This window comes from Peromyscus californicus, unplaced genomic scaffold, assembly GCF_007827085.1.
Source record: "Peromyscus californicus insignis strain IS unplaced genomic scaffold, ASM782708v3 Scaffold_3__1_contigs__length_106647218, whole genome shotgun sequence".
NCBI classification, from domain to species: Eukaryota; Metazoa; Chordata; class Mammalia; order Rodentia; family Cricetidae; genus Peromyscus; species Peromyscus californicus.
Window position 1 is genome coordinate 7,333,398 of NW_026294551.1, and position 13,060 is coordinate 7,346,457.

The 13,060-nt window shown below is 51.2% G+C and overlaps 1 protein-coding gene across 4 annotated transcripts in view; it reads right to left on the reverse strand.

Annotated features, from left to right (window-relative positions):
- Positions 1-247: 247 nt before the first annotated feature.
- The window catches only part of Rab37 (RAB37, member RAS oncogene family), a 66,639-nt gene continuing 53,826 nt past the window's right edge, over positions 248-13,060 (reverse strand). The window contains exons 1-9 of one of the 4 annotated variants that reach the window (XM_052757008.1): positions 8,140-8,305; positions 5,661-5,771; positions 4,627-4,668; positions 4,093-4,159; positions 3,956-4,008; positions 2,926-2,991; positions 2,338-2,394; positions 2,183-2,259; positions 248-2,028 (exon numbers count right to left, since the gene is read on the reverse strand). In XM_052757008.1, the coding sequence (XP_052612968.1) occupies positions 1,923-2,028; positions 2,183-2,259; positions 2,338-2,394; positions 2,926-2,991; positions 3,956-4,008; positions 4,093-4,159; positions 4,627-4,668; positions 5,661-5,771; positions 8,140-8,232 (672 nt within the window). In that variant the 5' untranslated portion in view covers positions 8,233-8,305 and the 3' untranslated portion in view covers positions 248-1,922. Of the gene's footprint in view, positions 2,029-2,182; positions 2,260-2,337; positions 2,395-2,925; positions 2,992-3,955; positions 4,009-4,092; positions 4,160-4,626; positions 4,669-5,660; positions 5,772-8,139; positions 8,306-13,060 lie in introns of those variants that run through there. The other 3 variants (XM_052757007.1, XM_052757010.1, XM_052757009.1) reach the window with 3 other exon arrangements.

Here is a 13,060-nt window from a genome sequence, read left to right on the forward strand (position 1 = left end):
CTGGCTTTTTTCAACAGAGAAAGAAAAATGACTTGGATTGTGAGATAAGCTTTCCAGCTCCCTCTTCCCCACAAAGATGCTGCTCTGGGGGAGGGCAGTCAGCTAAGGGTGAGATGAGCCTATGAGGACACCAAGAATGAGGATGGAATGATTTGAGCATTGGTAACAGTTGCCCACATGCCAAGTAACAAACTCTCCAACGTGATCCCTCTTCCTCTGGGAACAAACAGGAAAAAACGTCAGGCTATACTTTCCAAAATACTGCAATTTAATTCTGAAAAACACAAATGCAGGAGACCCAGAGCTATGGGACTGGAGCTCCTGCAACCTGCTCAGAGCCCCAGAAGAGAACAGGCAAGCCCAGGCTCCTCCTCGACCTGCCTGTGAGAGGTCACAGAGAGCTTCCTTATCACCCCGAGTTTAGAGCGCTGACTCTGCTCAGAGACCAAGATTTCTGCCTTGAAAGCAAATGCAGTTAACCTCAGAAATGTGCAATGCATACTTTCTTGGCACACCAGCCTCTGCCCAGCCTACAGAGCTGCAGTAAAAGGTGCCTGTGGGTCATGGATCTGCATACCTCCAGCGTCCTTCTAAGGGTGAGGCCAGGACTTTGGGAGACACATGGCCTCGGGCCTATAAGACCTCCTTGCTGCCCTTCTCCATACCCAAAGCTTGACCAAACTACCTTGTTTTGCACCTATTACATCGGCTCACCCAGAAATGGACAACATCCCACCCATTCACCTGATTTAGTAGAAGAGAAGGAGATAAAACTGTTTTGACCCTAGTATTAGTCTGAAGTTAAAGGAAAGAGCAGGGAGGAGACAGAGAGCTGGGGCTTAATGGGAAAAATTGGACTATGGGGTTGTTCAGTTCTGCTTCCGCCCACTCTAGGAGCCAGTGAGTTCTTTGTCTGGCTCTTACCTCTGCCTTAAATAGCTGTAGTGCTATACACCTTGTCACAGGATTGGGAAGGAAGGACACTTTTTTTCTTGGCTCTGACCGCTAGGAACCCAGGCAGAAAGCTGATGGGAGAGATTCCATGGGATGGTGGGGCATCCCCTGGGATGTGAGGTCCAGAGACTAGAAAGTAATATTTTCAGGTGCCCCACTGTGCTTGTATGCTAGAGAAAAAGGGGCACACTTCCAAAAGGAGGGTGAGGAAGCCCAGAGGTAGCTGAGCAGACCTCACCCAAGTAACTGCTTCTTTTTTTTTTTTTTTTTTTTGGTTTTTCGAGACAGGGTTTCTCTGTGTAGCTTTGCGCCTTTCCTGGAACTCACTTGGTAGCCCAGGCTGGCCTCGAACTCACAGAGATCCGCCTGGCTCTGCCTCCCGAGTGCTGGGATTAAAGGCGTGCGCCACCACCGCCCGGCAAGTAACTGCTTCTTAAACACACACCCCAATATCCACTTTTATCTTTCCTGAGGCTTTGGGCTAGCTCCCAGCACTAAGGCCCTTCCTAATGGGAATGGCTGTCCCCTGGGGAGCTGGAAGAAGAGAAGGCTGGGGTCTCCTTAGCCTTCCCAGTAAGAATGGTGACAGGGTCACAACCAGCTCCCACACCCTAGCAGTGCTTTGGTGTCCCCTGGTGCCATGCTGGTGCAGTAACACCCTTGCTAGGAGGGAGGTCCAGGCTTTTAGAACCCAGTCCCAGAAGGCAGAAGGACCACCAAGTCCCTACCTATTTTGGTTTTTCAGGGATGGCACACTGGTGCCTTTTTTGGTGTTAGTTTATATATATTAAGATAAAGTATGATTATTTTACCCTTCCCATGACACAGGGAAGCTTGAGAAACGAGGGTGGCAGCTGCCTCCCTGGCCAGGGCTGCCTACTGAACTCCCAGCTCTCTCCTGGTTGGCTGGACAGTTAGAATGACTGCATTCCCAAGGGTCTCTGGGCCTCCTCTTAGCCCTTTGGGAGTCACACAAAGGAGCAGCAGCTGGGGCGCTTCTTCTGGGACTCCACATAGTCACGGATCTGGAAGCTGGGCTCATCAGGCTGCCGGCCTGCACGATACTTCAGCTCCCTAGAACAGGAAGAATCATGTGCTGAGCTGGGAATGTAGAGCCAGCCGGGCATTCCCTACCCCCACCTCTGGCTTCCCAGATCGCTCCCCACCTCTGGCTTCCCAGATCGCTTCCCACCCCACCCCAGGCTTCCCTTCCCTGCTCAGCTCTCACTTGGCAATTGCCAGGAAGGCCAGCTCCACATTCATGCCAGTCTTGGCACTGGTCTCCATGAAGGGAACACCATACTCCTGCCCAGGAGAGAGTATTCTCAGGGTCTGCTTCTGGCCTCTCTCACCAGTCACCCAACCCTACTGGCAGTCACTTACCCTGGCCAGTGTCTCTCCATCCTCAGAACGGATCACCCTTTCACTGCTTACATCCGCCTGTCAAGCCCATATGAGTCAATCAACTCCAGGGAAGGAAGCCTTGACCCAGGAAGTCTATCTTTTGCCCCAGGAGCAAGCACTGCCTGCCCTCTTCTGGTAGCCTGAGGGACTGCAGGCAGGTGTGATTGGCCTGGGGCCAGGGTTTCTGAATTGCTCAGGCTGTGTGCCCGATGCCCGCCCTGAGCACTTGGGGAGGTGTGTAACTCTAGCAAAGGGTGTGGTGACCCAGCTTCATTGGGTGCCGGTAGCTGAGTTAAACACTTCATACTTAACCCCTGACCCCTGACCTGTCCATAATGATCTAGTGATGGCTGGCAGCCGAGTCACCTGGCAGCAGTTTGGGGCTGTTGGTGGAAGGGGTTTGGAGTGGGATAGGTAGAAGTCACAAGACATGTCTGACTCCCGCCCTGGAGACCTCAGAGTCCCCTCCTGGAAGGATTTAGGTGGATATGGGGCTGGGTGGGGCTGGTGCTGAGGCGGTGGGAGAGAAGGGTCAGAGTGCACTGCCTCTCCCACAGAACCACTCACCTTGTTGCCTAGCAACATGATCACCACATCTCTCTGGGCATACTCATGAATCTCTGTGAGCCAGGCCTGTGGGAGAGGGGAAGCTGAGCCAGGCTGAGGCCAAGGACCAGGGTATTCTTCTCCTAGAAGGCTCTGTTGGGATTCTAAAACCACAAAAGGGCTCAGTAATCAAAAGCAACGTGATCAGCCACGTGTGGCAACACGGGCTTAAATTCCCTGCACAGAGGCAGAAGGACAGAGTTGGAGGTCAGCCTGAGCTACATATCTAGACCCTGCCTCAAAACAAAACAACCCAACAACAACAACAAACAGGAACTGGAGGTGGAGATGGAGCTAGAGATGGCTAAGCTTGGCTGGGGATGTTGTATGGTAGTAAAATACTTGTCTTCAATATACTAGGCTCTGGATTTTGTTTTTCTGTATTGCCTTTCTGACCAAAAAGTACTGAGATCGATTAGTGATGTCTGCCATGAGTATAGGATTGGAAGTGGCAATGCTATGCCGTTTCCATCCTTTTATAGCTAGCTGTCTTATCCCCTCCTCTTGCTTTTCAGAAACCAGTCCTCAAGGTCAAGAAGCACATAAAACCTATACAATGTTGTGCACATAGTCATGCTTGTATTTATTGGTTATTGCCTCTGTTCTCTAATTGGTTGTGAGGACATCGCCACTCACTCTGTCTTCTTGAGTTGCAACTTGGCCTGGACGCATGTGGAGTTTTCTGCTTAGGCTTTCCCCTGGGTCCCTGTGGATAATTGTCCAGGGTGGAACACTTTGATATAAAACACACTCATGAATCATAGTCAGGGCTACACAGTCAGCACAGGGCACATCAGCCTGCTTGGTTTCCATGCCTACATAGCAATGAAATGCCCAGTCACCGCTGAGTGTTTTTCAAAGATGACAGACTCTATGGTCTACCTGTTTTTACAGAATTGAAGCAATCTGGCCTGCAGAGGCCATACTCTGGCTGCTCATGACTTGCAGGGTGGTCAGGGTGGGGGAAGGACCTTGGGAGGGGAGGACCTACCCTGATGTTGTCAAAAGAAGATTTGTTGGTGATGTCATACAGCAGGAGCAAGGCTGGAGGGGGACAGACAGTAGAGGAGATCAGAGTAACAGCAGAGGTGCTGCAGAGTGGGGACGGGTCAGAGGACAAGGACTTACCCTGAGCATCTCTGTAATAAGCGTGGGTCACACTGCGGAAGCGCTCCTGTCCTGCAGTGTCCCAGATCTAGGAAGAGAGAGAGGTGGGAAGGAGCAGGGCTAGCTGCTGACTGGAGGGCTCACGCTGTGGTGTGAGAGCAGTCTGTGAGATGGGGGGCTGTTTCCTTCTGTGGGTTCCCACAGGGCTTCCGAGCATCTGGTGACATCTTTAGTGGTGTTTCTGGGGTCTTAAACCCATTAGCTACTGTTTCTCCTTCTCCAGCCCAGGGGTTGGGGTGTTTAGAGCAGCAGGGAACACTGGAGGGGGAGGGGCAATGAGGGAGGCTAAGCCCGGCTGAGGGCATTTGGAGTTGCCTTTGATAGGAGAAAGGGTGCCTGGGAACTGCTTTTTCTGCAGATATCAAACAAAGAAAAGCAGTTTCCTCTCAAGGGCCCCACAGGAAGTTACCCCAGACTGAGGGCTGGGCTGTAGGCCTGTGGTTCGGGTTGAGAAGCAAGTGCAAGCCCCTCCCCCATCCCAGCCACTGCTCTTACCTGAAGCTTCACCCTGGCACCATCCACTGTCACCACCTTGTTCTGAAAGAGAGAAGGGCAGAGGGTGGGGAGGGGATGTTGGCTGGCCCCCGAGGTCTGTCAACATCCTGTTCTGGTCTCTCTCCAGGCCTACAGGCAATGTTGTGAGCCTGAGACATCTTCAGTCAGATCACTCTAGTAGAACAGTGGGGACCTGTTCCAAGATTTCTCCATTTATTGTCTTCAAAACTTACTCGGGCAAGGGGGACTTTCTAACCTGCCTAGTTCTCTGCCAGCCACTGTGTGGTTGCTGGGAATTGAACTCAGGACCTCTGGAAGAGCAGCCTAGTGCTCTTACCTGCTGAGCCATCTCTCCAACCATGCAGGGAGCAGAGGGAGTGTGTGGGAGGATCTGACCCTTCCCTACTTCAATCTCTGTCTCCCCGAGTTCAGCTTTAGAGATGAGGCACCCATTACATCCTGAGGCCTTCAGAGGCTTGTCCTGCAAGACCACCTTTCCTCCAGTTACCCATAATTCTTTCAGTGTAGCTTCAACACCCCATCCACTGGGAGAGGCGCAAAGCTTCTCCTGGCCTGCCAGCTAGGGTTAGACCCTATCCCTCCAGAGTACTTCGGTGTGCGGCAGCGGTGGTCCTGCTTGCACACTGATAAAGACCGAGACCTTAGAGTCCTCTGGGATGGGGGACAGCCCTGAGAGCTCCATCTCTGAACCCAGCCCTTCAACTTCTTGGCAATTGCTTCTTGAAGACTGACCGTGACAGGGACCCAGCTCAGATGGCCATGAGCAAGGGGCTCTCAGGATTTAGATTATGAAATGAGGCTACCTTGTTTGGGGACAGTATCCAAGAGCAGAGAAGAAGGTGAGCAAGATGCCGACCCTACCCAGACTCCTGTGACCTCTGTGGTCCTGGTGGGAGTACCTCTGGGGCCTCCCAGGCAGTAAGCCCCAGGTGCCCTCAGGACAAGGAGAGGGCACATTTCTTGAGCCTGAGCTGTAAGTAGCTCACGGCAGAGGGAGCCTGCAGCCACCTCACCCTGAAGTCTATGCCGACGGTGGCTATGAAGGTTCCGGACAGGAAGGCCCCGTCTTTGAATTGGATCAGGAAACAGGTTTTGCCGACACCCGAGTCTCCCAGAAGCATCACCTAGGAGATGGGGGCAGAGGCAGTTAATGGCGACTGGGCAGGAGAAGGGGTTTTCTGGCATTCCAGAGAGGAATGTCCTAGAGAGGGTCAGAGAAGGGGAGGAGGGTCGAGAAGCCTGCTGGGAGGACAGAGGAGTGTGGGCCTCCAGCAAGCTGCCTCTGCTATTGCCCTGCTTCTCGTCCCCACTCTCCCTGCCTCAGCCTCCCACGTTCTCCCTCTGAGCCTCTTGTCCGAGCCAATGTCCTCAAAGACTTGATGGGTGGGACATTTTCTTTAACTACACTGTCTTTAAATGACTATTGTTGGAGTTTCCTTTTGGGTCAGACATTAATTTGGAAGTTTCTAATGAGGCCTTATGTTCACGATAGACTTGCAAGAATTAGGGAAGGCTGACATTTATTCTGAGATGAGGAGACAGTTAGTCTGAAGTCTTTAGCAGAAACCTCCCAGGAAAGACAAATGGCTGCAAACTGGCATCTTTGGATCACTGTGGGGGAATATGCAGGAATGGTAGGGGGGAATCTCTTGACTCAGCCATCTTGGAGAATGGAAGTATAGATTCAAAGCCAGAATGTTCCCAACTGTCTGGTTAGACTGTTAATAAGGGCAGAATTATTGAACTCTCTGAACTTGATGGCAGAACCGAAAAGCTTTCCTTCCACAGATATGAGGTCTTGGGATCAGTTGGTTGACGATCAAGAGATGTGGGGTGGGCCTGAGCGGAAGGGATGCAAGGCTGAGTTCTTGTACTATAAAAACCTTACTGTGTGCTTTTGGGGAAAGTCCTTAATTTTTTTTCTGCAGTTTGCCTATCATAATAGGTGGGAAGTAGAAGGCACATTCCTTTGAGGCCTTCCTAGAGTTTGTTGATGTCTAGGGTCAACAAGGTTGGTGTGAGCTACTAAGGACTCAGGGAAGAGTGGCCCTGGGGTGGGTACTCAGCCTGAGACCCTAGACCTCCTCAGGTGTTCCAAGGAGCTTTCCTACCATGCTTTTTTCACACAACCACAGACTCAGAACTAGGTCAAGCCTTGGCAGGTTAGGGGTTAGATACTTTGCTGTCCAGGCACTCCGATGGCTCTAGGGACCGAGCTCCGGGGAGTGGGGGCAGAACACTGGCACTGTTTACTTTACAGATCACAGCTGCCTTGAGCAAACCATACAGCCAGTCACCCAGCCAGTCAAGTCCACCAAACACAAACAGCTGCTCAGCCCTGCCACCTCCTAGGTAAACAGTTCAGCTGGTCTGCAGGGCAAAAAGGTCAGGAGACCCCCCCCCCCCCCACACACACCATCAGCCTGGAGGCTGGCCAGCAGCAGATCCCTCCCCCCACTGAAAACTTAGGGCCCCATTTCCTGCCACAAGCCCACACAGGACGCCTATCTCAACGGCTCTGGGTGGGTAGGCTAGGCAGTGGCTTCCCCTGAAACCCTGGGGGTGGAGACCTGAGGCTCCGAGTGAGAGTGAGACCTGGTGTTGGGGAGGTATCAAGACACGGAAAGAGGCATGTGTCCTTCAAGAACAGGCATCAGTTCTGCCTAGCACAGCCCTCCCTTACTGCAGGGGACGAGGGCAAGCCGCTGGCTGGCTCAGCATCCCTTTTGAGAGTTCGGTGTACTTGCTTATTCCAAGGACACAGATGAGGGAGGTGGAGGCAGGCTAGTGCCCATGCTTTTCCCACCTGCTTTTGTTCAGGGCATTCCTGCAGAAGGTACACACCTCAGAGGGTTGTCTTTACAGCCATTGGAGGAGGGAGGGTGGGACACTGCTACTAATTGCTGTGCCTTTCTCAGCTTCTAAAAATTCCCAAGTGGACTTGTAGGCTGGCTACACACAGCTTAGGGGGTGGGGGGGGGGGATGCTAGCTTACTGTGGGGAAGAGGCTGCAGACTATGTGTGGAGGCAGTGGGGAGGACAAGGATGGGATTTGCTGCTGAGTGGGGACCCAAAGCATTGGAAGTGGGTGACAGGTGTCACTCTCTGAGGCTTAGCTCAAAAAGGGCATTAACCTTGAGATGTCTCCGCAGGCATCTGCGTCTTCAGGGAGTCCTCATCTCCTAGCACCTCCAAAGTGTGGCAGAAGAGAACTAGGTTGTTGTCCACAGGGTGGGGAGTCTAAGTCCTTCTGATCTACCTTGTCCCACGCCCTCCGAGGTCAGCCTAGATCCCTAGAGACTGAGATGGGCCCACGGGTTATGCTCCAGACCCCATACCCAGCTGACCTGGGACCGACTGAGTCCAATCTAGACACTTCCAGAGAGAGGAGTAGATGTGGAAGGACAGGGTCCTATGGCAAAGGACACCAGGAGGGATGTCCCTCAGAACCGGCCTGGGGGTCCCTAGCACTGGACGCAGCGCCCCACCCACCTTGCCCGTGAGATCGTAGTTCGGACTGCAGGGCGGGGAGCGCTCGGGGGCCTCGCCATCCCCGGTGGTAGCAGCTCCTGGCGTGCCAGTCATGTCCCCGGACAGTCAGAGGTGAGCCAGGCTCGCTGCAGGCGAGGGAGAGCTCGGAACCGCCCTGCCCTAGGCTCCGCCCACTCCTCCCTCCCCATCCACCAACTGGCTCGGACCCTGATAGGCTCCTCCCTCCGTCCCGCCATCCCCTCGACGACGCCTGCCAGGATGTCTAGGACTTGCAGAATGTGCGCCTAGGGACTGGTAGGCCTCCTGAGAGACATTAGCCTAGTTTAGTGGTCTTACAGCACCGAATGAGTCCAGGTACAGGGCCAGTACCCTGAGGTCACAGCGGCGGGGTTGGGTTGCCATCGAGGCGGCTGACCCGGGAGACCCAGCTAACTGCGGAAGGTGTAGCGCCTGGTTTCCTACTGCGGCTGTATATCGTGGCCAGGAGGGGGCGCCAGAGCTCCAACCAGCTGCCGGCAGTACTTACCAGCAGGCAGGAGGCGGGGAACGCCTCTGAGCAGTGTTTGACAGGGAACTGCATTCTGGGGCTAGCACCTAGCAGTCCCTTTTTTGCTGGTGGACCCCAGCTGGAGCTCATCAGAGTCTGCTTTTGTTCACCGACACTCACCTCGGAGCGCACTGGCGCTGTGCCATTTGGGAAGCGCCTGGGTGGTACTAATAATACTTTGCGTCCTCTGTGGTGTATCATATCTCATTTCTCCCTGACTTGTTGGTCTAAGCACCTAATGTCCCACCATGGGAACGCTCTCAAAGGTGGGCTTTTGCAGCCTTCCTTTCCAAGGGGGGAAGGTAGGGCCAGCCTTATTCAGGTGAGGCCCAAGCCTGGCCACCAACTGGGTGCCACATGAATTTGTGGGTCGTTTTGAGCAGTTTCCAGTACAGCCCAGGAGCCCTGAGCTCCTGATGACAGAGGATGTGGAGAATCTGGGGTTGCCCATACCAGAGCTCAGTAGCTTGTGGGTCAACCATCCCCATCCCAATGTCATATAGAAGGGAACTGGAGGGGGGCACTGGGTGAGGAGTATAGAAAGGGGAGTGGACCCTCTAAACTTTTCAGGTGATGGCAGTGAGGGGCAAGGTCAAGGCTTGCTTTTGGGTGACTCTAGACTTGGGCACTGGCTGTGTGCATCAGCAGGAACTGTTTCATGGAAGCTGATAGAAGAATTCAGAGCATGGATGGAGGTGACCTTGTTGAGGAGAGAATTGGAGAGGAGAACTGGCCTGCCCCTTGCTCACCTTCCACTGGAGACTAATGTTATGGGTTGCATTGTGTCCCCCAAGAGATACACTGAAGCCCCAGGCACTGGAGCCCCAGGCACTGGTACCCCAGAATGTGACCTTCCTTGGTAACAAGGACATTAGAGATGTAAATTACAATTGGGTCATGCTGGAATAGGGGCCCTGTGCTAGTTAATATCGACCATGAACTTGGCAGGCCCCAGAATCACCTGGGAGATGGGTCTTTGGACATACATATAAGGGATTTTTATTTTTATTTTATTTTATTATTTTTTGGTTTTTCAAGACAGGATTTCTCTGTTTAGTCCTGGCTGTCCTGGAACTCACTTTGTAGACCAGGCTAGCCTCAAACTCCAAGAACCGCCTGCCTCTGCCTCCTGAGTGCTGGGATTAAAGGTGTGTGCCACCACCACCTGGTGAGGGATTGTCTTGATTAGGTCAATTGAGGTGGGCAAACCCAGCCAAGAGGAGGAAGCCAGCTGAGCACTAACACTCACTGCTCTCTGTCACTTGCCTGCAGCTGCAATGTTACCAGCTGCCTCTTCAAGCCCCTGCTGCTGGGCTTCCCTGCCATGATGGACTACCACCCCAGACTTACTTTCTTAATAAATCGCACCAGCGTAGTTTATCACAGCAAGAGGGAAAGTAACAGAGACAAGCCCCTAAACCAATGTGGCTGGTGTTACTAGAAAAGACTTAAAGCAAACAGGGAGAAGACAGTCTTGTGAAGACACGAAGGATGCCCGGGGCTAAACAAAGCTGGGCAACAGCAGGGAGAATGCTAAGGTGAACCTGCTGACACCTTGGTTGGGGATTTTGGTTTGTATTGTTGGCTCCAGATTATTTGGGGAGGAGGTAGAGGCTTCAGGGGTCAGGGCTTAGCTGGAGGAAGTAGGTCATGGGTTATACTCTTTTTAGAAGGATAGGTTTGGCATGGAGCAGACCAGGCATCTTGAGAGACAGCAGAGACAAAAGTATTCTTACAGAGAACTGGGAGAGTGCAGTCCTTTTTCTGGGCAATGCTTGTTGGGACCTCTGGGTAAACAGACATGGATGCATGTCTGTTACTACATGGAAATCACAGACATAATTTGCATCACACTAAGAACACATAGGATGCGTCAATGCTCACAAATTGACTACATATCTCATGTGGTATTTTGAAAAAAAAATGGCCCCCAAAGGGAGTTGTGGGGTCACTATTGGGAGGTGTGGCCTTATTGGAGTAGGTGTGGTCTTGTTGGAGGAAGTGTGTCACTGTGGAGGTGGGCTTCGAGGTCTCATATGCTTAAGCCATGCCCGGTGAGACAGACCACTTCCTGTTGCCTTTGGATCAAGATGTAGAATTCTCCAGCACCATGTCTGCCTGCATGCCACCATGCTCCCCGCCATAATGATAATGGACTAAACCTTTGAAAATGTAAGCCACCTCAATTAAATGTTTTCCTTTATAAGGGTTGCTGTGGTCATGGTGTCTCTTCACAGCAATAGAAACCCTAACTAAGACATCTCACATCCTTTCCAGATGCCCCAAATCACCCTCAAATATAAAACAATATAAATTATCCAACCTCTCTCATGCACCCCCCCAGATGTGAAATGCACATACACACTGCATTACCATCCAATCAGAAGCCCTGCTCTACTGTGTTATAGGTCACAGCCCACACACTCACACAGCCTTCTTGATAGGCGCCTTCCTCTATTTAGAGGAACACTGGGGTTCCTCCCAGATATGCAGGTGGGCTGAAGAGAACCCCAGGGTTGTTGACCACATAGCACAGTGACTGCAGGGTCCAGATGTGGAGGGGAGAAGAGGGTAGGGGCTGGAGCAACAAGGTCGACACTCAGGTTTTGCAAACTGTGGTGCATAGATCACCCACAGCCACAGCTCCCAGGTCATGTCAAAATGCTGACTCTTCCCCTATCCTGATCCTACGCAGACAGCCTCTGCAGGTTTTTACACACTCCAAATGAGTGTTGAGAACCACTAGCCTCAATTGTGTGCTACCTTGACCAGAAGGTGAAGGGTTTAGACTTTAATAGGCAATAGTGAGATGATGGGAGATGGACAGAGGAAGGTTTTGGAGATAAATTTTACAATATTGTTTAGATAAACTGGAGAGTCTGGGAAAAATAAAGACAAGCTGTAACAAGGAAGATCTGTCCTGCAGTGGAACAGGGGTTGATTAGAAAGGCTAATGTTTTATGGTTTGAATACAAAATGTCCTTGCATAAGTTTCTCTCTAGGAAATACCTGGTCCTCAGCCAGTGGCAATATTTTGGGAGATGGTAGAATTTTTAAGAGCCAAGTCCTAGCTGGAGAAAGTAGGTCACAGGTTTATACTTTTAAGTTATACTTGATTGCTGTGGATATTGCTCTATATAAATAAAACACTGATTGGCCAGTAGCCAGGCAGGAAGTATAGGCGGGACTAGCAGAGAGGGGAAAGGAAAGGACAGGAAGACAGAGAGAGGGAGACACCAGCTGCCGTCCAGGGAGCATCATGTAGAGGCAACAGGTAAAGCCACGGAACACGTGGCGACATATAGATTAACAGAAATGGGCTTAGTATAAGAGTAAGAGCTAGACAATGGTAGGCCTGAGCTAATGGCCGAGCAGTTTAAATAATATAAGCGTCTGTATGTTTATTTTATAAGTGGTCTAAGGGACTGCTGGGACTTGTTGGGACCCAGAGAGAAAAACTCTAGCTACACTTGATCTCTCTCCCTGGTTCCTGCCTGCCATGAGGTGAGTAGCTCTGATGTTTTGTCTCATTATGAGTCCAGCATAACAGAGCCAAGGACCACAAAAGAAGCTCTGAAATTGTGAGCCAAAAGAAATCTTTCCTCAAGTTGTTTATGGCAGCTTTTAAAAACTAAAGTGATAAAAAGTCTAATGCATAAAATTGGTACCAGGAGAGGGGATGCTGCTGTGACTAATCTAACTGTGAGGGTCCTTGCCTTTGGAACTGGTTTGCAGGAAGAATTTGGAAGAGTTTGGACACATGGGCTAGCAAAGGCCCTAGAGTGCTATACACTGACCTCAATAGGTGATTGTGATGATGAAAAAAAATGTGGACAATAAAGATGGTATTTATGAGGTTTTAGATGGGAATGAGAATTTCGGGGGGAGGGGTGTATTGGACTATAAACTATTCATGTTACAATCTTGCTAAGAACTTTTTAACATTTTACCTGGGTTCTTAGACTTGGTAGAGGGCTGAGTTTAAAAGCAGGGAGCTAATTAACCCAGTGGAGGAAATATTAAGGCAGTTTAATATTCAGGCTCTGGCATAGTTATTGCCAGCTGCTTATAGCTGGGTTTATAGTGACTCAAGAGCAAGAAGATGAACAGGAAGTCTTGAAAAACCTGCAGTTTGGTTATAAAAGCATGTGCTAAACAGGGGTAATGAAGGTAGGGCTCCCAAAGAGACTAGTACCATTTAAAAGAAGTCTAGTGTTTTACATCAGAACGCTAGAAAAGACACAGAGTCTGATTAATACCGCTGTGAATCCTGTTGATGTTAGCACTCCAATAAACCCAGCAACAGCACTCTGCAGCCAGTTTGGCAAGGCTTGTGATAGAGAATTGGGGGGATGCCAGGACTTGAGAGGTGTC